This window comes from Amphiura filiformis, chromosome 17, assembly GCF_039555335.1.
Source record: "Amphiura filiformis chromosome 17, Afil_fr2py, whole genome shotgun sequence".
In the NCBI taxonomy this organism is placed as follows: domain Eukaryota; kingdom Metazoa; phylum Echinodermata; class Ophiuroidea; order Amphilepidida; family Amphiuridae; genus Amphiura; species Amphiura filiformis.
The window spans coordinates 20,984,205-21,008,750 of NC_092644.1; the positions used below are offsets into that span (position 1 = coordinate 20,984,205).

General features: G+C 36.9%; 1 protein-coding gene across 11 annotated transcripts in view; it reads left to right on the top strand.

The window, feature by feature from the left end:
• Positions 1-24,546, top strand: part of LOC140137448 (uncharacterized) — a 78,760-nt gene extending 54,214 nt beyond the window's left edge. Inside the window, exon 5 of one of the 11 annotated variants that reach the window (XM_072159138.1) lies at positions 24,107-24,546. In XM_072159138.1, coding sequence (XP_072015239.1) covers positions 24,107-24,493 — 387 coding nt within the window. In that variant the 3' untranslated portion in view covers positions 24,494-24,546. Of the gene's footprint in view, positions 1-529; positions 1,275-1,838; positions 2,273-3,055; positions 3,674-4,322; positions 5,195-6,992; positions 7,416-8,043; positions 8,679-9,873; positions 11,172-16,134; positions 16,966-20,667; positions 21,114-24,106 lie in introns of those variants that run through there. The other 10 variants (XM_072159139.1, XM_072159130.1, XM_072159133.1 and 7 more) reach the window with 10 other exon arrangements.

Below are 24,546 nucleotides of genomic sequence, written 5' to 3' on the forward strand. Positions count from 1 at the left end.
CAACATTATTTCCGACTTCGACTTGATTTTGTATTTTTGCTTGATCACATCACAAATAATAAGGAACTCCAGCAGAAAAAATGTCCTGCTAGTTCTTTTTGAGTTAATTTGAAATGCTAACTAAGCTTGGAGTTTGTCTTTTGTGATGTTCTATATCATGTGTAATTTGTATTCATTGTTGATCTAAGTAATTTTGATAGGATTGAGTGTGATATCACTGGCCTTATTGGGCTTTCATCTCACTTCGGCATATGTACACTCATAAAATGGCCTTTGTATGTGGTACAAAAACTCCTTGTCAATGGTCAATTTTTGATTTGTCACTTTTCAATGGGAGCTGGAGCTTGCCGGCGAAGTGTGGCTTTATACTGGATAGTGTATACGCACCTGTGGTGCGCGTGGTCCCTGGTTCAAGTCCCAGCTTGGCTTGGAAAAAGTTATAAATTGGCGATATCTGCAGATTAATTTTAGACTCTCATTGACAAAAGTGATCATAGTTTGACAGTTTCTCCTTGTGTTTAACCAACAGAAATTTAAATCTGAGAAAAGCATAAGTACTGAATGCACCATACCGAATATCATGACGGCAATTCTGCTTACTGCTGGACCAGTCAGTAACTTCACATCATTTGTTCATACGGGAACCAAACCACTGCGAAAATTTGTCACTCAAGATATGTACGACTTAAGCAGCTTTGCAACTCCAGAAAGCCCAAATGGGAATTTACACTAGAGTCGATATGACACAGAACACACAGAAGAAGATCTTTGGGTAGACACGACCGAATGAAGTTCTTGAAATTCTGGCAAGATATCATGGTTTGTGTGATCCAGTGGAGTATGCAGTAAGATATGATATGGCCATACAGAAAAGGATGAGGGAAAAATTAAGACAGAAACTTGTGGATCTTGGCTATTTGACTGTAGAACAAGTTTTAAAGACGAATTCATGAATGTGATGATGGCATGAAGAGACGGATGAAAGCTTTTTAAGTGCCTTACAATGATTTGATTTAGCTTAGAATATAGTAAAATTGTGTTTAACATTGAAAATATTGTGACATGATTGTTAGTCTGTCTTGAAAAGTACTTGAGGGTACAGATTTGGTATAAGTGGATATGTAGTCAAATGCAGGGGATGTCTGAGGGCAGATGTGTTCCCCTAAAAATGAAGTCAAGTCTGCCGGGGTCTAGTGCACATTTATTATTGGTTATAGTAGTACAGACATCTAAATATATTTGTGTGCTTACTCTAAATGCTTGTGACTTCATGATTACCATAAGTTATGAAAGTGTGGGGTGGTGGGGATTTGATATTGTGTTGCCTCGCTTTTAGTGGGGACCTATATGCATGTGGGATTGTGTGTTGTGCACCCATGAGGAGTTGGAAAAATTTAAAATGAAGCCATGTTTAATAGCTCACAATTAGTTATCATTAATTATATAGTAACACATACTTCTAAATGTAATTTTGTGCTTGCTCAAAATCAAACATGTGAATGAATTTATGATTACCATAAGTTACCAAAATGTGTATGTGTGGAGGTAGGGGATTTGATATTGTGTGGCCCGTGTGGGATTGCCTCCGTGACTCATGCCCATGATTGTAGTTCAACACATTTACTGTGTTATCATGACCCAACATCTAGTGATGTTCTGTATAGAGAGACAATGTAATGCAACTTCTTCCCTGCCAACAAATTGAGCTAGAATTTGTAAGAACCAGTGTTCAAGAAAAACCTACATGCCATGTGTGTCATATGACCAATTACAAAGATCAAACACAAGTTGTAAATGGATCAGGTTCTCAACTTTATTTGTTTGTGTTTAACCAACAGAGATTTAGGCCCGTGAAAAGCCTAAGTACGAAATGCACCATTCCGAATATCATGAGGGCAATTCTGCTTCATGCTGGACCGGTCAGTAATTTCACATCATTTAAACACACTGGATTCCAACCACTGCGACGAGTCGTCACACAAGATATGTACAATGAAGCAGCTTGGCAACTCCAAGAAGCCAAAATGGGAATTTACGAAAGTGTATTTATTAGGAACAAACAGAAGAAAATCTTTGTGAAGAAACGACCAAATGAAGTTCTTGAAATTCTGGCAAGATATCATGGTTTGTGTGATCCAGTGGAGTATGCAGTAAGATATGACATGGCCATACAGAAAACGATAAGTGAAACATTGAGGCAGAAACTTGTGGAGCTTGGCTATTTGACTTTAGAAAAAGTTTTGAAGACAAATTGATCAATGTGATGATGGCATCGAGACAGATGAAAGCCTTTTAAGTGCCTTAATTACAATGATTTGATTTAGCTTAGAATATTTGTGTAACATTGAAAGTATTGTGACATGGTTGTCAGGGTTGTCAGTTCTTGTTGAAAAGTACTTGGGGGGTACACATTTGGTAAAAGTGGATGTAGCAAGATGCAGGGTGTGTCTGAGGGCAGTTGTGTTCCCCTAAAAATGAAGTCAAGTCTGCTGGGGTCTAGTGCACATTTATTATTGGTTATAGTACATGTAGTACAGACATCTAAATATATTTTTGTGATTACCGTGTGGGGTGGTGGGGATTTGATATTGTGTTGTCCCACTTGATTAGTGGGGGACCTATGCGCGTGGGGTGTGCACCCACGAGAAGTTGAAATTTTTTTAAATGAAGCTGTGTTTAATAGCTCACAATTATAGCTATCGTGTAGTAACACAGACCTCTTAATGTAATTTTGTGCTTGCTCAAAATCAAACATGTGAATTTATAAGTTACCAAAATGTGTGTGTGGTGGTGGAGGTGGGGGATTTGATATTGTGTGGCCCGTGTGGGATCTCCCCCCTGACTGATGCCCATGATTGTAGTTCAACACATTTACTGTGTTATTGTGACCCAACATATAGTGATGGACTGCATAGAGACAAATTGCCAACAAATTGATATAGAATTTGATAGTGAAAGAAAAACCTATGCCATGTGCATCATATTACACAGATGAAACCAGTTAAATGTAAGTGGATCAGGTTCTCAACTTTATTTGTTTGTGTTTAACCAACAGAGATTTAAGCCAAATACGAAATGCACCATACCGAATATCATGACAGCAATTCTGCTTACTGCTGGACCAGTCAGTAACTTCACATCATTTGTTCATACGGGAACCAAACCGCTGCGAAACTTTGTCACACAAGATATGTACGACGAAGCTGCTTTGCAACTCCAGAAAGCCGAAATGGGAATTTACACTAGGGTCGATATGACACAGTACACACAGAAGAAGATCTTTGTGAAGAAAAGACCTAATGAAGTGCTTGAAATTCTAGCAAGATATCGTGGTTTGTGTGATCCAGTGGAGTATGCAGTAAGATATGATATGGCCATACAGAAAAGGATGAGGGAAAAACTAAGGCAGAAACTTGTGGATCTTGGCTATTTGACTGTAGAACAAGTTTTAAAGACAAATTGATGAGTGTCATGATGGCTTGAAGAGACAGATGAAAGCTTTTAAAGTGCCTTACAATGATTTGATTTAGCTTAGAATATTTGTGTAACATTGAAAGTATTGTGACATGGTTGTCTTGTCAGGGATGTCAGTCCATCTTGAAAAGTACTTCGGGGTACAGGTTTGGTAAAAGTGGATGTCGCAAGATGCAGGGAGTGTCTGAGGGCGGATGTGTTCCCCTAAAAATGAAGTCAAGTCTGTCGGGGTCTAGTGCACATTTTTTATTGGTTAAAGTAGTACAGACCTTTAAATATATTTTTGTTCTTACTCTAAATGCTTTTGACTTTATGATGACTATGAAAATGTGGGATGGTGGGGATTTGATATTGTGTTGTCACACTTTGATTAGTGGGGACCTATGCGTGTGGGGTGTGCACCCATGTGAAGTTGGAAAATTTAAAATGAATCCATGCTTCATAGCTCACAATTTTACACTATCATTAGTTATAGTAACATAGACCTCTAAATGTAATTTTTTGCTTACTCTAAATCAAAAATGTGAATTTATGATTACTGTAAGTTACCAAAAGGGGTGGGGGTGTGTGTGTGGAGGGGGGAGATTTGATATTGCGTGGCCCGTGTGGGATCTACTCCCTGACTGATGCCCATGATTGTAGTTCAACTCATTTACCCAACATATAGTGATGGCCTGTATAGAGTGACAAATTGCCTGCCAACAAATTGATCTAGAATTTGATAGAACCAGTGAAAGAAAAACCTACATGCCATGTATGACATTATGACCAATGCCACATTTCAAACCAAAACATAAGTTGTAAATGGATCAGGTTCTCAACTTTATTTGTTTGTGTTTAACCAACAGAGATTTAAGCCTGTGAAAAGCCAAAGTACGAAATGCACCATACCAAATATCATGACGGCAATTCTGCTTCATGCTGGACCGGTCAGTAACTTCACTTCATTCCAAGGCACTGGATCCAAAGCACTGCGACGATTCGTCACACAAGATCTTTACGATGAAGCAGCTCAGCAACTACAAGAAGCCAAAATGGGAATTTACCCAAGTGTATTTATTGGGAACACAGAGAGGAAAGTCTTTGTGAAGAAACGACCAAATGAAGTTCTTGAAATTTTAGCGAGAAATTGTGAGTTGTGTGACCCAGTGCAGTATGCAATAAGATATGACCTGGCCATACAGAAAAGGATGAAGGAAAAATTGCGGCAGAAACTTGTGACTCATGGCTATTTGACTGTGGAACAAGTTTTCAAGACAAATTGATGAATGTGATGATGGCATGAAGAGACGGATGAAAGCTTTTTAAGTGTCTTAACAATGATTTGATTTAGCTTAGAATATTTGTGTAACATTGAAAAGATTGTGACATGATTGTCTTGAAAAGTACTTGAGGGCACAGATTTGGTAAAAGTGGATGTTGCAAGATGCAGGGGTGTCTAAGGGTGATGTGTCCCCTGAGAAATTGGAAAAGTTCAAAATGGAGTCGAGTCTGGTGCACATTTCTTATCAGTTATAGTAGCGCAGACCTCTAAATGTAATATTGTGCTTGCTCTTCATATGAGTGGGGTTGGGTATTTGATAATTGGGGAGAATTCGATGGAGTAGTGCATGTTAGAATATGACCGTTGCTAGGTTAACTGGCTCACACTTTCTTTGTTACAAACCACTGATCGAAATGATCACAACATATAGCCTATGGCATATCATAATTCGGAACAGATGTATGTTGCTGGTGTTAATGTCACCATTAAATCGGACCCCATCAAAAATCTGGGCGTCATGTTTGACACTGGAATGACAATGTCGGCTCAAGTATCTAGTGTGATCAAAACTGCCAACTATCATCTTGTGAACATTGGGCGTGCTCGGAAATTACTCACTGAAGATGCAACTAAAATGGCTATTCATTCACTAGTGACATCCCTCCTTGACTATTGCAATAGTCTGTTGGTGGGAATAAGTAAAAAACTGCAAAACAAACTCCAAAATGTCCAGCGAACATCAGCAAGGCTGATTTTCAAAAAAAACGCAAGTTTGACTCCATCACCCCAGAACTCATAAACGAACTCCACTGGCTTCCCATCAAACAACGCATTGACTTCAAAATTCTCTCTCTTGTTTATAAAGCACTTCACGGTCAAACTCCATCAGACATCATTGATATGCTTCAAATTCGTGTTAGGCAAAGGCAGCTTAGATCATCATGCTCAGATGGTACCTCTCTTTTTGAACCAAGAACGCAATGTGTTTCTTTTGGTGACCGAGCTTTTGCTGCCTATGCTCCCAGATTGTGGAACAAACTACCAGGTCAAATCAAAAATTGTACTTTTGAACAGTTTAAGAAGCTCCTGAAGAGCCACCTTTTTCAGGATGCTTATCAGCAGTAGTTCTTTTGAGCTAATGAGCGCCGTTGAACATTTTGTAATGATTTTGGCGCAAGGACATAAATGTAACTGATTGATTGATTGATTGATTGTATGAGCCCAGGCTTGAACCAGTAACTGATGGTTACTAATGTGCACTATGGCAGCGAATTATATGTGTGTAAGATGTGCACCCATGAGAAATTGGAAAAATTCAAAATGTTTAGTGCACATTTTTACATGATTATTAATTATGTACAGTAACACAGACCTCTAAGATATAATTTTGTGCTTGCTCTAAATCAAACAATGTACTTGTGACATGATTACTCAAGGGCACAGCCCCTGGGGCATCACTTGAGTCATCCTATGGGGGCACCTACCATGATTGAGGTACCGGGTCTGCAATTTTCCTATGGGATTTTCTAAATCGATTGGGGTGTGTGCCTCCTCCTCCCCCATGACACTACGCTCCTGGGGGGGGGGGGTACTCAAGTTGGGTTTTGGTAGGGACGTGCCGCTGAGAATTTGAAAGTGGACCCATAAATATACAAATTTTTCAAGAAATTTGGACCCATTGATATACCAAAAGTCAAAATTTTCGGCCGAATTTAACCCAAATTGTCTTAGTTTTTACAAATTTTCCCAAAAGTTTGGGAAAATTTTGAAAATTTTGGCTAGATTAAGGAAAAATTGGACCATTTTCGAAAAAATTGAGAAAATTTTGAAAAAGGACCCATTCATATACCAAAATAGGCTTTGAAAAAGGGGTCATTGATATACCAAGAGGCTGAAAATGCTACCCATATTTGCGGGACTACGCTACTGTGATTACCATAAGTTATGAAAATGTGTGTGTTGGTGGTGGGGGATTTGATACTGTGTTGCCCCTCTTTGATGAGAGGAGGGGCATCCCTGACTGATGCCCATGTTTGTAGTTCAACACATTTACGTGATTATCATGACCCAACATATACTGATGTACTGTAGAGAGAGACAAACTGCCAACAAATTGATCTAGAATTTGATAGAACCAGTGAAAGAAAAACCTACATGTACATGCCATGTGTGACATATGACCAATTACACAGATGAAACCAAAGTTGTAAATGGATCAGGTTCTCAACTTTATTTGTTTGTGTTTAACCAACAGAGATTTAAGCCTGTGAAAAGCCTAAGTATGACATGGACCATACCGGACATCATGAGGGCAATTCTGCTTCGTGCTGGACCGGTTAGTAACTTCACATCATTTGCAGGCACCGGATCGAAACCACTGCGAAGATTCGTCACACAAGATATGTACGATGAAGCAGCTCAGCAACTCCAAGAAGCCAAAATGGGAACTTTTACAACTGTATTTATTGGGAGCACACAGAAGAAAATCTTTGTGAAGAAACAACCTGATGAAGTTCTTGAAATTTTATCGAGAAATCCGGGTTTGTGTGATCCAGTGCAGTATGAAGTAAGATATGACCTGGCCATACAGAAGAGGATAAGTGAAAAATTGAGGCAGAGACTTGTGGAGCTTGGCTATTTGAGTGTGGAACAAGTTTTAAAGACAAATTATTGATGAATGTCAATCATGAAGAGATCAGATGAAAGTGCCTTAACAATGATTTGATTTAGCTTATAATATTTGTGTAGCATTGGAAATATTGTGACAATTGTTTCAAGTACACTATTACACATTGTGACAACTGACTGATGAATGGAGGGAAAATGTAATGCAACTTCTTCCTTGCCAACAGATAGAATTTTTTATATAATTGTTTTTTATAGAACCAGTGGAATAAATAGTCTACATGCTATGTGGGACATATTACCAATTTCCCAGATGAGGCCAAAGTTGTGAATTCCAAATTGTAAATGGATCATGGGTTGTCAATTTCACCTGTTAGAGGCCCACAAGGGGGCCTAGGGCCACAAGGGAGCCAAACACATTTCAAACATTATGGCAAGAAAGCCATACATGCTTAAGGGCCAAATAAACTCCAGTTTCTTATATTTTCCATTACAGAAAGTGTTATTGTTTAATGAAACAGTTGAAAATATTCTTACCATTGTACTCATAAGCATGCAATATTTGTATTATATTCCACAACTTTTGCGCTTTATCACGGACAGTTGAATATGGGTTATTGAAACAAAACTCTAAAAATTAGTCCGTAGTTTGACAGTTTCTTCTTGTGTTTAATCAACAGAGATTTAGGCCTAAGCCTGTGAAAAGCCCAAGTACTGACTGCACCATACCGAATATCATGACGGCAATTCTACTCACTGCCGGACCGGTCAGTAACTTTACATCATTTCTTACTTCGTGATCTAAACCACTGCGACGATTCGTCACACAAGATCTATACGATGAGGCCGCCCAGCAACTCGAAGAAGCGGAAATGGGAATTTACGCAAGAGTAACTATTTGTTACAGGGAAAAGAATATCTTTGTGAAGAAACAACCATGTAAAGTTCTTGAAATTTTAGCGAGAAATCCGGATTTGTGTGATCCAGCGCAGTATGCAGCAAGATATGACATGCCCATACAGAAAAGGATAAGCAAAAACCTGAGGCCAAAACTTGTGGATCTTGGCTATTTAACTGTGGAACAAGTTTTAAAGACAAATTCATCGGTGTCATGATAATAATAATAAAGGACATTTATTAATGCACCGGTATCCGTCATAAAATGATGCTCATGGGACATGAAGAGATGGATGAAGGTTTCGGAGAAGTGCCTTCTAATAATTTGATTTAGCTTGGATATTTGTGTAAAATATTGTGACATTGTAGTTTATATTATGTGTACTTGATAACCTGAAGCTTGTTCTTATGATTAGTAAATCGCAGCCACAGGAAGGGCATTTTCCCTTCATTCCGCCCCAAGCGTGGGTTTTGTCCTCCCCTAGTCCCTCCCCGCCTTTCAGGACAAAAACTGCAGAAAATCTACTATTTTGGGCCATAATCGCCCAATATTATGTAAAATTTTAAAAAATTTTACCTCCTTCCAAATTTGCTATGTCCCCCTAAAAATATTTGCCTGTCGCCAATTTGTGACTTAAAAAGAATAGAATTTGTGCCACTTTTGTTGAATCAGTGTGTCACATTTATGGTCCAAACTCCAAACATTTCACAAAAAACAAAAAAAATGAGTTTTTGTGAATAATGATTTTGGATGGGAATGAAGGTTGAGGGAGAGAGAAAATGGATGCAGCATAGCTGCAAGAGATTCATCCTTTTTTGAACAATTGGGAGCTTTTGGATCTTATTGTTGGTTGAAACTTCTCATTTGTTATAGTCTGCTTTATGCTTATTATATTGCCTTGTGATTTCATATTTCTTGTATTTCGTTTGAATTGTGTTGTTGCAAAGTTGTAAAGTTGTGAACATGGAATTAAAAAAAAAAGGTAGTGAGAAATGATACACGAAATGTTGATTTATTTCTTGCAACTTTTTCAATGCCCCCCCATACTTTTACCTTTAGTTTTGATACTGGTGCATGTATTAAGGAAGAAACTTTTGTCCACCAAAGTCAAATTTCAAACACAGCTTACAACAGGCACATCACATAACACGAGAGGCTTCTACATTATATAACTGTAATTTGCTATCAAATTCATGTAAACTTATTCAAAATACTTTGCTTTGTCTTTAGAGAGAGAGAAAATAAGGTTAAAATCGCCCTGCATGCTTTTATCAATTGGCTCCAAACAAAGGATTTGAACCGGTGTCCTTCACCGTAATCGTGGTGTAGTGCAGTTCATTCAATCAAATGTTGTCATCAACCTATTTGATCGTAGTGCATTTGTTATGTGTGTGAGACGAACTGTTGCAGTAGATTTCAATCATGCTTTTGTTGAATGCATTTGATTAGTCCGCCATATTTGCACAACCTCTATCTATAGAAATATATGGTGTAAGAAGTGTGTTTCCTACATATTGCTCTTCAACATACATGTTTAAACAGAAAAATTGTTTTGTCAGGTTTTTAATTTTCTATCTGAAGTGAATTGGTTTCTTGTTGTGTTAACCTACAGATGGGACTTGGGAAATTCAGGAGCGGAAATCAACAGCCTAGTCCAAACAGTCCAGTAACCATCGCAAATATCATGAGGGCCATTCTCCTCACGACCGGACCAGTGAATAACTGTTCGTCCTTTCTACATTCGGGACCTACGCACATGCGCCACACAGTCACGGTAGAAAAATATAACAAAGCTGCCATGCAACTCCAAGAAGAGGGCATGGGAGAGTTTGTCAGGATGGATGTAAGTGGTTATCTGAGGGAAGTTTTTGTCAAGAAAGTACCAAAAGAGGCGGAAACTATTTTGGCAAAAAATCCTCTTCTTTGCGATCCACTGGTGTATGCCCTGAGGTATTACATGCCGCTACCATCTAAATTTAGGACCAAGATGAGACAGAAACTGGTGGAACTTGGTTATGTGACGGAAGAACAAGTCTTCAGAGCTTGTAGAATCTAAACGGGCAGGGAAGAACAAGTCTCCAGGGCTTGATCACATGTGGTGATTCGAGGGTTTGTGCCCCAGTCACTAGACTGTACTTATGCCATATCACAAGGGGTCTGATCTACATAATGTTTTGACCTGAAATATTGATCTTTTTGACTGATAGCTAGTATAGCTACACTACTCTTTCAGACTCTAAAAGGGCTGGGAAGAGCAAGTCTTCACTCCAGGGCTTTGTAGACTCTAAAATGAATGGGAAGAACAAGTCTTTGGGGCTTGTAAACTCTAAAAGGGCGGGGAAGAAGTCCTCTAGGAAGGCTGGGAAGAACGAGTCTTCAGGGCTTGTAAACTGTTAAAGGGCTGGGAAGAAGTCTTCTGGGAGGGCTGGGAAGAACAAGTCTTTAGAGCTTGTAAACTCTAAAATCCAGAAGGGCTGGGAAGAAGTCTTCTGGGAGGGATGGGAAGAACAAGTCTTTAGGGCCTTGTAGACTTGAAAAGGGCTGGGCATTATGTTGAGCTTCAACTTAATGTGAATACCATGTATTCCTGTATACAGCTCAAGGGGCATAATTAGCCCTAATTAAGATCCTCCAAGGAATCCAAAGAGCCCCATCATTTCTATTTCTTTTGAGAAATGAAATTAAAAAAATGCATAATTCTTGTAATTATATTTTGGCAAAGAACATCCCTAGACATTCCAGGTATTTAGCATCAACAGTTGTATTTTGCATATACATGTACAAAGTTTATTGTTCACTAATTGTAATGCTTTGATTATCCAAATAATTGAAAACTTGATGATACCAAACTTTTTGAAGAAAGTTTCTGTTTGGCAAGTAGTTTAAAAGATGACTACAAATTTAGAAAGCTAGTTAAGACACGTATCAATTTTTATTGAAACAGACTTTCAAAAATATTGTTTTTTATACTTTTACAAAATATATGACCTCTTTAACCCTATTCTATTACACCCCCCCAAAGTGGTATGGTCCAGGGTGGGGGGGGGGGGGCTACTCACATCGTAAAGGCATACGGGGATGTGCCGCTCCAATGGGTAGGTTTTCCACAAAAAATCCTTAGCCATGGGTCTATGTTTTGAAAATAAAAATCCTTAGACATGGTTCTCTCTTTTAAATTTTCTGTGATATATGAGTGAAAAACATGTTGCTTTTTTCTATTTTCAAGCTCAAATTCTTAGATATGGGTCCCTATTTTTGAAAAATCCTTAGATATGGGTCCCTATTTTCGGTAAAATTAACCTTAGAAATGGGTGTGGGTTCGGAAGCGCGAGCCGCACATCCCCGTCGAAAGATAATCCAAGTACCCCCCCACCGTATGGTGCGGAGTTACCATATTAACTACTATGTTGCAGTGTTATTGGTTGGGTAAAAACCAATAAGTGGCATACTATTGGCAAGCTTGGACTTTAAGATTTAGAAAAATAACAATAATTAATTATGCAAATTTTATGCAAATTAGCTCATGAATAATTAATGAGCTCATAGCTAAATATGATGAAAAAAATAAGTTTGTTTTACATTTTTGATTACATCAATGTGGCATTTTCATGCAGTTTTAAATACACTACCGTGTTTCTAAAAAAAGAAATCAGAGTTAATTTGGACTACATTAAAAAAAAATTTATGGACAGTTTTGGGCTATCTTGGGGGCAACATTTGGCCTGAAAATGGCAAAAGTATGCAAGTTTCCAACATTTTAAACCATTTTATGATGTGTAAATGGTAGTTTTATTAGGAAAAAAGGGTTTTTTGATAGATAAGTGATAAATTATCAACACTGTTCAAAAGATAAGACCTTATTTGTGTAAATATTTTTTTACATGCATATTAAGTCATTTTGTGAAAAAAAAAAAAAAAAAAATGTTCACGCTATAAAGCTAAAAAAAAAGGTTAGTTTCCTGTAGGTGGCCTGAAAACGTAAATGCAAAATGCAGTTTTTTATTTTCTTATTTTTTGATTATCTTTAGAGTTGGAATGTACAGTGGAAACTCGATTATAACGAAGTTGTCAGGGACAGAGAAATTAGTTCTTTATATCCAAATTTCGTTATATCAGGGTTGTAAAAACAATAAATAACAAAAGAATTTTGTATCTTGGTTCTGGAAAAATACTTCTTTATAACAGGGTTTTTCTTATATCAGATTTCGTTATAATGAGGTTTTACTGTATAACATATACATGCCTGAAATAAAATTTATTGGCAAACCAGTGTAGAGTAGGTTAGATCATGGAAATTACTATTTCCATGGTACTAGCTTTAAGACAAGTATAGATTGATTTTAATAGGATATCAAGTGATTTCATATTGCTTTTAAACAAAATAAGTATAAAAAAAATTTACTTGAAAATGTTATTATTCACTAAACTTGGAATGCCCATGTCCTACAGGAAACAAACTTGATTTTATTTCAGCCTAAAAAGTATTAATCATCGTTAAAGTTTGTGGGTTGATGTATAAATGATGTAGAACTATAGATTCATGTGTATTAAAACAAGTTGTATAAATCTTAAGTCATGTTTAGTAGATTTCATATTCACAATGTATATCTTGTATATATATTCAGAACCAAATAGAATAAACAAATCAAAAGTTTGACCGTGATATTGTTGTGTGTACTGTTGTTTTATAACTGTGATGAAATAGGAACTGCCCATTAGTCTGAATGGTCATCAGTCTTAAAGTTAGGGTTTAGGGCATTTTATGTTATTATATGTGGTTAGGGTTAGTGATAGGGTTAGGTTTGGGGAAGTTTTGGGATCAATGGCGAATCCAGGACTGCTTCCCCCCATGGTGCTGTAAAGTTAGTTAGCTGCCCCCCTGGCAGGGGCCCAGGTGACAGCACCCCTGGGGGGTTGCACCCCCTTGCCTAGGGAAATTTTGCATTCCTGAACTCAATTCGCACAATTTGGTGCATACTTTTTTCTCTCTTTCTTTCTTTTCTCTCTCTCTTTGCGATTCATACCCCGGGGTGCTGCAACCACCAAAGCACCCTGGATCCCTGCATGATTAGGATCAGGTTTTAGGTCATGAGGAGCTTAATCTTTAGAGTTAGAAGTAATGAATTAAAGTATGTTTCAACATGAAAAAGTATATGATTGGCAGTAAAGCTGGTAAAGCACCCAGGATTTATCCAAACTTGGCAATAGTAATAAACATTCTTTTTTTTTCTAGTTGATTTGTAAACCGATTGAATCCTATGGAATCCTATATCTTTATTAACTCATCAAGCAAATCGACCTTTGACCATTTGTGCCCATAACTTCATAACTATAGGTCGTACACATACAAACATTACATTTCCAGGATCTGTGAGGCCAAATGAATAGTTTGACATATTTGAAAAGTTCTTGGAATTAAATTAATTTTTGCCCCCTATATGATCCTATGGTGTCTTTTTGAGGGTCGTAATCTTAAAATACTGAGTGGCAGACAACAGATTGGAGTTCAGCATACCCAAATTATCCAAAATATCGAGGGTTGAGAGCCAAAAGCCTCAACTCGCAAAGCTCCCACAAAATGAACATAAAGTTGCCAGTACCAGTGGCGAAGCGTCATAGGGAGCGCGGGGCACCCCAATTGATCTGAAATTTTAAAAAATCCCATAGGAAAAGTGCCCCAAAACTGCTTGTGCCCCCCCCACAATCAGACCTGGGGCCCCTCAATCATGGTCGGTGCCCCCCCCCCCCCCAATGTGATGACCCACGCTACGCCACTGTAAATTCAACAGAAAACAAAAGACATTGTGAAGGAAATATTGATTTTTGAAGATCAAAGCAAGGAGCCAACTTTATGCTCATTTTGTGAGAGATGATCATAGTGAGTTACGGCTTTCTGGTTCTGAACCCTCGATATGCTGGTTGCCAACTTTTGTGCAAACTTGCCGATTGGAACACAATTTTTCCAAAATAGAACCAGTCTATATAATGTATAATGCATTTTTGTAGTGTATCTATATAAAGTTGTTGACCAATTCCTAGCTGTGTGAAAATGATCCACTCTTGAGGGTATTATATGCTATAGCAGGCCTGTCATAACCACTTTTCAGCCTAAAAAAAAATTAAAATAAACAAATTGACCCAAAAAAAATTGTATATTCATTTTCAAAAGTTCTCGAGCTTTTCACCCCTTAGACCCCCCATGATGAGGTCCCCTTCAAACTGACCCCACTGCACCCCTGGGGGGGTTGCACCCCCCTGCCTAGGGAAATTTTGCATTCCTGAACTCAATTCGCACAATTTGGTGCATACTTTTTTCTCTCTTTCTTTCTTTCTCTCTCTCTTTTGCGATTCATACCCGGGTGCTGCAACCACCAAAGCACCCTGGATCCCTGCATGATTAGGATCAGGTTTTAGGTCATGAGGAGCTTAATCTTTAGAGTTAGAAGTAATGAATTAAAGTATGTTTCAACATGAAAAAGTATATGATTGGCAGTAAAGCTGGTAAAGCACCCAGGATTTATCCAAACTTGGCAATAGTAATAAACATTCTTTTTTTTTTCTAGTTGATTTGTAAACCGATTGAATCCTATGGAATCCTATATCTTTATTAACTCATCAAGCAAATCGACCTTTGACCATTTGTGCCCATAACTTCATAACTATAGGTCGTACACATACAAACATTACATTTCCAGGATCTGTGAGGCCAAATGAATAGTTTGACATATTTGAAAAGTTCTTGGAATTAAATTAATTTTGCCCCTATATGATCCTATGGTGTCTTTTTGAGGGTCGTAATCTTAAAATACTGAGTGGCAGACAACAGATTGGAGTTCAGCATACCCAAATTATCCAAAATATCGAGGGTTGAGAGCCAAAAAGCCTCAACTCGCAAAGCTCCCACAAAATGAACATAAAGTTGCCAGTACCAGTGGCGTGGCGTCATAGGGAGCACGGGGGCACCCCAATTGATCTGAAATTTTAAAAAATCCCATAGGAAAAGTGCCCCAAAACTGCTTGTGCCCCCCACAATCAGACCTGGGGCCCCTCAATCATGGTCGGTGCCCCCCCAATGTGATGACCCACGCACGCCACTGTAAATTCAACAGAAAACAAAAGACATTGTGAAGGAAATATTGATTTTTGAAGATCAAAGCAAGGAGCCAACTTTATGCTCATTTTGTGAGAGATGATCATAGTGAGTTACGGCTTTCTGGTTCTGAACCCTCGATATGCTGGTTGCCAACTTTTGTGCAAACTTGCCGATTGGAACACAATTTTTCCAAAATAGAACCAGTCTATATAATGTATAATGCATTTTTGTAGTGTATCTATATAAAGTTGTTGACCAATTCCTAGCTGTGTGAAAATGATCCACTCTTGAGGGTATTATATGCTATAGCAGGCCTGTCATAACCACTTTTCAGCCTAAAAAAAAATTAAAATAAACAAATTGACCCAAAAAAATTGTATATTCATTTTCAAAAGTTCTCGAGCTTTTCACCCCTTAGACCCCCCATGATGAGGTCCCCTTCAAACTGACCCCACTGGGGATTTAACCCCCACACTCACACTTTCGGTCGCAACCTTTATAAATTTGTTCCAACAGGCCTGTGCTATAGGCAAATTGAATGGATGTTACTACATAAGTCTTTAATATCGAGATGTTTTCCCCTATTGGGAATCAGAAAGTCAAATTGTTCTTGGGTTGATTGAAATACACTAACATCATTTTAATAACCACTGCATGGCATTGCATGAAATTATATAATTATAAGCTAGGAAATAACAAAGAACAACTCATAATATACTATTAGTATACACTTTCATGTTTGAATAAGAACACCTTTTCTCTCTACATTGCATATCACAGCAGTTCCAGTCCCCCAAGCAACCGATCAACGCTCCTATGCCCAGCGTCAAAACTGCCATACTACTTACTCCAGGACCAGTGAGTACCTTCAGTGCCTTCTCATACAGCGGACCCAGATCACTTCGTAAGATCAGTAAGCAGCAGTATATGGAAGCTGCGATGCAACTCCAGGAGGAATGCTTAGGGACCACTGTTACTTTGAAGAAAGGATCATGTCCATCTGCTGTTTGCTTCATCAAGAAACCACCTGCAGAGGCGAAGGAATTCTTGGAAATCACAGGGTACTCATCTTTGGATAAATATACAGAGAGATTTATCCGTCCTGTCCCGCCCAGTATAAAGAATAGAGTCTGGGACAAACTTGTGATGTTGGGATATTTTATTGAGACTGGAGAAGATGACTTGTCTGTCCTGTCAGACAGAGATGGACAGAACAGATACTGACCAACTAAGTAATTCCAAGAATGTCAGTGGTGCTCCCATGCTATAGATTGAGAACTGACTTTTTAAAATTAAAATTTTACCCAACAGTGCACAGTTTTGAAATATAATAACCTTACAGCCCTTGATGGCCAACTCCATTTAAGGGGATACTACACCCCTGCCCAATTTTGTGCCTATTTTTGCATTTTTCTCAAAAATTATAGCACATTGGGGACAAGAAAGATATGTATATTATAGGGGCAAGGACTACAACTGCTGCACTGGAAATTTTATTTCAGCACAGACAACAGTTGTGGAGTTACAGTCAAAAATGAGGGAAAACCAATATTTGATCAATAAATCAATAACTACTTGCCTTGAGTTGCTGAATTTTCAGTACAGTTGTTGTAGTCCTTGCCCCTATAATATACATTACTTGTCACCCGTGTGCTATAATTTTTGAGAAAAATGCAAAAATAGGCACAAAATTGGTCAGGGGTGTAGTACCCCTTAAGAGGATGAATTTGTGTCTCAATTAAAGACACAGCATCAAAGTTGAGATGATTATGATAAGCACTATTTTGGGACCTACCAAGAAAGTGTGGGGTCATGCTTCCACCCCACCCAGTGGTAAAAGTGGGGTTGACTACATTTTATAGGTGTAGTAGCATTTTTGATTTCAAATGAACTTGTGTTCTCACACTTACTATGAGGACATAATTAGAGATTAAACGATAGCATTTTTTGTTTTTACTCCTCCGTGTGATAGATGACAGCACTACGATGTCCAATCAGATTATATGTCTACAAACTAGACCACTCCCACTGACTAAGAATTTTGTAATGCCCGTCACACAATGTAATGCTAGATCTAGGGTTGGAGTTGAATATGATTATAGATTTGTTAGGATGCAAAGTTAAGTTGGCCCTACATTACATCAGTTTTTGATTACTGTGTACAGTGTGTTCTATTGTATCATAAATTATAAATAAAGAAAATAATGAATAGCTAGAAAAATGAAGCACTTTTATTTTGTATTTCATATTGCATGTTTTTTATTTCTATTTTGTTGTGCAAAAAAAAACACACAAAACACAGCAAGACTTTAATCATCCAATTCAAAGTCCAATTTTAGAAATATTCACTGAAACTGCCAGTGTCTTTGGAGACATATATCAGATTTGATAAAAGTGGAGACAAATGTGATTTAAGTCTTTGGAGACAAATTTCAGATTTGAATAAAATCTTCAGAGACAAATGTGTTTTAAGTCTTTGGAGACAAATATGATTAAATTTAAGTCTTTGGAGACTGTTTTCAGATTTAATAAAATAAAGACAAATGTGATTAAATCTCTGGAAATAAAGTTTAGATTTTATAAAAGTCTTTGGAGACACATGATTAAAGTGTTTGGAGACAAATTTGTTAAAGTCTTTGGATGTGAGTGAAGTGTTTGGAGACAAATGTGATTAATGTATGCAGATAATTGTGATTAAAGTGTTTGGAAACTAATTTGATTAAATTTGTTGAAGACAGATTTCAGATTTGATTAAAACCTTTGGAGACAAATATAAGATTTGATTAAATGCGAGCAAGCTAAATGAGTCTGATTTCGATCAAAATCAATTCATCTTTCAATTTCATTACATTAGCCATTCTTAGAGCTTTATTTTTCTAAAATCCCATCATAATTAGACTTATGGTTCCAGAGATATGGTCATTTTAGTTGAAAACTATTGTTTCCTATATCTCAAAATCAATATTCCCGACATCCGACTCATTTTGCTTGATCTCATCGAAAATATAATAATTGAAATCTTTGTAGACAAATTTCAGATTTGATTAAATCTAAGGAGATACATATATGTGATTTCAAATTTGATTAGAAAGTGCTTGGAGACAAATGTGATTCAAGTCTTTGGAAATAAATGTCAGATTAAAAGACATTGCAACTGAATTACCTGGCAGAATAGAACATGAATTTTCACACTATGATAAGATAAAAAGCAATCCTTTGATATTGGTTATCTTATTGTGACTAATTATGTTGTCCTCGTGGGGTGAAATTATTTCATTCATAGTATGCAATCTTCAATAGATAGCATGCATGACACTCATTTTCTCAGTCATACTATAACTATTATTTAGTTTCTTTTGCACATGAAAATTAATAACTGTGTTTTTGATTAACTGTTTGCCTTTTTTGCTTTCTGAAGAATATGACTTATGCTATCTTCAGTAGATAGCATTAATTTACTACTGATATATGAAGTCACTTCAGTAGATTAGAATATAATGTCTGCAGTGGGGTTAATGTTGGCCTATATTATGCATTCAGAAGATTACTTATTGTGCTATCTTCAGTAGACAGCATTAATTTTTTGTCTGATGTGGATTTAAACCACCGAGTTGAATATATTATCTTACAAATGCATATTTAAGATTCATTGTTTGTGACCTGCTCCAACAAAACTTGACATAAGTCACTAATTTTGAAAATTGAGTTTTTGATGTCATCATTTATTATATGTCTTCAGCTTTCATTTGATACCAAAATTATGTTTCCGGGACATGTGGTCCTCATTCTTCTATGGTCTTTTAACGAGAAGGGGGAAGCGACACATAAAGAAAAGGGAAATGCAACAAGAATGGCTTTAAAGTTGTAAAATGCATGTTAAGGCCTTGGTTTGGCTCAGAAAATGCTAGATTTGGGTGCTTTAAATGTAAAAGAATATTTTGTTTTCAATGGTAGGTTAAAGTAAACATATTAAGGAATAAAAAAATAATAAAAACTGAAAAACAAAATCTACAAGGTTTTTCACCACTTTCCCAACTTTGACTCGCCGTATCTTGAAATGGCTGAGTGCGACTTAAGGCTGGTTTTGTCAGAGCGGGTCACATTTATGATATGCACTTTCTATACTACCTTCAATAGCTGAAAAAAAAATTCTGAAGTATGTTAAATGTTTGCATATATTATGCATTCTTGCTGACCGGGGTTGCCAATAGCATTCATTTACTACTACATTATTGTGCAATACTCTCTGCAGTACAGTCAGTGTTTACCTACTGTGCTTTCTGAAGGTGAGGGCTTGTGCTATCTTCAGTGGATAGCATTAATTTTCTGACTAAAGTGGATTGAAACTGATCTTCTTCATTACCCCATTAGACAAAAATAGATTTGCTAAAAGGCTGCTTTGGGTTAAATTGTCTTTATCAGTCAAAATTAATAGGTAAATTTTCACAGGAAAATTTTCTGGACACCCATGGGTGCAGACATATTAGCATTTATGAATGTGACCCCGAGCAGAGCGGGTGGTCTACCAATGTACTGGAATAGAAAGAATTCCTCCTTTGATGCAAAATAAGTAACTTGTTGCAAGTTAATAATATTATGGTAAGATATTCCGTAGATAAATATTTTTTTCCGTTAGTAGATATTTTTGAAATTACGTTTTGGTGATATTGTGAAATTTTCAAAACACAAATTTCTATATCAAAATTGCAGCCAAGAATACTATTCCAATTCAAAATTACTAAGACTTGAATAGCGAGGTCACCGCCGGGGGTCAGAGATCAGGCTTGAGGTTACACTCACATTGCTACGCATTGATCACATGTCCAGAAAATTTTCCCTTGAAAATATACCCATTAATGTGTACTGTTTATATAGACAACAAAAAGGCTAAATAAAAAGTTATGTTTTCTTTATTCTCTAAATAAAAATTCAAGTAGAGAAACACACTTGACGCTTGTTATAGACAAATCCAATTTCACACAGTCCTATACCTCAATGGCTGCCAAAGTTGGGTCCCCGTCGACTCAATTTCACCTAAAATGTGAAATAATGCGGCCTTGGAGGGCATTTTAAACTGCATTATATCACCCGTGTTACAAGTAGACAAAAGAATGATGACAATTTACAACACAAAAGAATGTAACATAAGCAGGTTTTTGGTGTTGCGGGGACCCAAAGATGACCGACCAAATCCGGACCATGACTTGGTTCGTTGGATTCGTCTATATGAAAGGAAATATTTTAGTCTAAATTATTTAACCTATAGTGCATGTATTGTTGTTATATTTTTGACATGTATTATTTCATTTTCAGATTTCCCAGTATCAAAATCGTGGAATTAGATCATACTCATCCATATACACAAACTTGATGTCGGCCATCTTGCTTACATCTGGTCCCATCAACACACACCAAGCTTTCACCGAGTGCGGACCAGAATGGTTACGTCACGTCACAAAGACACCATATCTAACTGCTGCCAGAAGATTGGAAGCTCTAGACCTGGTGCAGCTAGTAAGAAGAGGAATCGATGTTGTTGTGAAGAAGAATCCAGAAGAGGTTGAAGGATTCTTAGAAAGGAATCAGATGTGCTCTGTTGAAGAGTATCGTGAGATGTTTGAAAAGCCTTTGCCAGTGGCCATCACAGATTCGCTTCAGAGACAGATGGTTGTGGATGGCTATCTTCATGAGAAAACTTGAATTAAGATACTTAATTCCATATGCATAGACATAACAGGGATGGATCAACATTTAGCCCGACCTTAAATATCTGTAAAAATAGAGGGAAAAGGCAAAAATGGAAAGAAAAGGAGGAAAGAGAAAGAGTAGAAAGAAACACTCTGTGCACCTAACTTAACAAAACCTAGATCCACCCCGATTAATAAGGCAGAACAACATGTTTAAGAATCCTCCACTGCCCATACCAAATTTGAAAACTGGCAAAAAATGTGTTCACAAAAATATTTTTGATATTCCTGAAACAATTTTTTTCTGAAGAATTTTGGAATATATTTTAAAACATCTATGCAGGGATGTAATAGTAAAATAGCCCCATTTAATCTTATTAGGCTTTAGCAAGTTTATTGCAGTTTTTGACTGTTTTTCTTTTTTGTGATTTGTGTATATTAAACAAAAAACACTGCCAGATGCTACCCCAGCAAAATTGTGGGGACAACCAAACAACTTATCTGATGTAAATAAATTGTTCAAGGTTGTTTTTAGGTTTGCTTTTTGTGTGGGAGGGGTGGGGTATGTTTGTGTGGGGTTTTTTTTTCAAGAGGCAATTTTCATGCAACTCACAAGGTATACAGAATGGATGGGGTCAATGTGATGGGCTGTTTATATATCTGAAACATACAAACTCTAATCTTATAGGTGGTACTACACCCCTTGATAAATTTGTGACTATTTTTGCATTTTTCTTAAAAATAATAACACACTGGTAACAAAAGTTATGTATATTATAGGGCAAGGAATCCAGTTACTACACTGGAATTTCAGTGACTCAAGACAAGTGGTATACATTATTTATGATAAGAAAAGAGGTACTGCTAGATAGAATGTACCTTATTTCTTAACATAATAATGAACCACTTGTCTTGAATCACTGAAACTTTAGTGAAGTAATTGGATTCCTTGCCCCTATAATATATATAATATTTGTTACCAGTGTGTAGTTATATTTTGAGAAAAATGTAAAATTAGTCGCAACATTTATCAGGGGGTGTAGTACCACCTTAACTGTGGTAAGAAATCAGAATTTTGAAAGGCTTTATTCCACAAGTTTTTTTTCTTCTTTTTTAAAAAGTATGGTAAAGACAATTCAAAGAAAGAGCTATATTTTGTTTGTATTCAGATAGGTAATTCATTAAAAAGAGGTTTACAAACAGCAAAAATGTGACACAAACTTCCAATGAGGTTAGAAACAAATAAATATACAAAGTTAAAAATCCAACATTTGGATAAGACAAAAGTTTTCTTTATCAAGGAGAGAGACCAGGTAGAGGCATCAAAATACAGTACCTATGGTAGAGGCCAGCTCTTACTGGCCTCTACTCTATACATAGAGCTGGTCTCTCTCCCTTGATAAAGAATTTTTTTTTTCTTGTTTTTGTTGATGTGTTCAGTTGGGTTTTTAACCCCCATTGGATGTAGTGTCACATTTTTGCTGTTTTTAAATTTACCCTTTGTTAGTGTGACACACTTGTGTCTTGCTGGATCCATCCATTGTTTCCCTGCTGGTCAGTTGGAATAGAATAGTTTTTACATTTAAAAAGAATTAAAGAATTCATTCAGAGATGTCACATTTCCGGATTTATCCGGATTTCCGGATTTTGGGGATTAAAAAAAAAATTCCGGATTTAAAAAAAAAAAAAATTTTTTTTTTTTTTTTTTTTTTTAATTTTTTTTTTTTTTTTTTTAAATTTTTTTTTTAATTTTTTTTTTTTTTTTTTAAATTTTTTTTTTTTTTCGCTTTTGAGTGGCCCTGGACCATTAAAAGTGTAGAACAAACAAGCAAGGAGCTTTGAACTGTTCTTTTACCCTCTGAAATGGCCTTTACTGTGGTGCTAAATGTGCAGAAACCATCTGGCTTCGGGGGGCTTCGCCCCCTCGACCCCTACCGGGGGCCCTTAAGCGGGCCCCCGCACCCCCCGGCCGTGTTGCGCGAGAGCTTCACTCGCTATGCTTCGCAAGTTCAGGATTTTTTGGGGTCAGCCTGTGACATCTCTGTCATTTCAGTGGTCACAAAATACTGACAAGACTATGTATAGTTAATAATCGTTGTAAACTTTTGTTTGTAAAATTTTGTAAATTGAGGACTGAATAAATTGAATGTACAGCAGAATTGTTATTAGTCTTTGTTTTATTTTGATTATCATGATAACAACCCTCCTAGAAGTAAACCTTTCTTAATTTACTTAATTACAACTCACACAAGTTTTTAACAATTAATAAAAACAAACTTGTATGTTAATTGTCCCCTGCTTTTGTCATTATTCCCGTAGATCAATAAATAGTTTGTGTCATCAAGTAATACTGAAGCTATATTTTTTTCTTCAATTTAAAAAAACCCTGATATGTAAAGCTTATAATTATTATAGACTTCTTGGATGAGAAAATATTGGAGAACTGCACTGTTTTGACAATTTCGTGGTTCTTGAGTTGAAACTATGGAATTGTCCAAAGAGTTAAGTTTTCGTATTTACTAATATTATTTTGATTGAACCGATTTGTCAGAAAATGTTCATTAAACATAAACAGTAGAGAGAACTGTGTGAACATTTGGGAATGGTATTTTTTAATGTTGAGAAAATGTAAATGAATCAGGCTTGAAGCAAAGCAAATTTAAAGTAATTTTATTTTAACAAACTAGTCCTTTTCAGGAACAAAATGGCCCAGCGTAAAACATAATTGCGAAATGTCGAAAATTCATCACTTTCTGGATTGATAAGTGACCCTTATTTTTAGGTTGCAATTCGATAGTCTGAACAGTCATCAGTCTGTAATAATAAACCTAAAACCCTAACCTAAATTTCAATAATCCTCACTCTAAACATCTTTTATCTTGCTAATTCTGCTCCACCAAGGTGTACAATGGGGAGCTGTAAGGGGTAGTCATACTGATGCCATTGTTGTTGGCAGTCACATGGTGTGATATATCCTAGTGGCAGCTAGAGCAATAAATGTGAAATGTTCTGAACAAATTGAAAAGGTTCTATATAAATGCTGACATATATTTTTATCATTTCAGAAAATTAATCCACTGCGGTCTTCATGGGCGTACAGCTCTTCATCTCCTCACCACAAACTAATGACTGCAATACTCCTTTCATCTGGACCCATCGGTACCCTCAGATCCTTCGTCAAAAATGCCCACCACACCCTGCGTTGTGTAAGAAAAACGCTGTACCTCAAAGCTGCAGATGAATTACAAAGACATGGCATTGTGAGGATTGTAAAACCATCAGTCGAGGTGATAGTTAAAAAGAAACCGGAGGATGTTCGGCAGATTCTGCAGGAAATCAAACTTTGTACACTAGAAGAGTATGAAAGAAAGTATAATGGTGCACTTCCAAAGTCCATACCATTAACACTTAGACAGCAAATTGTGGGCTTGGGCATTTTTGATGAACTTTGAATGATGGGATTGCAGCCTGGGGGTACTTCGGTTTGGTTTTGATAGGGGTGTAC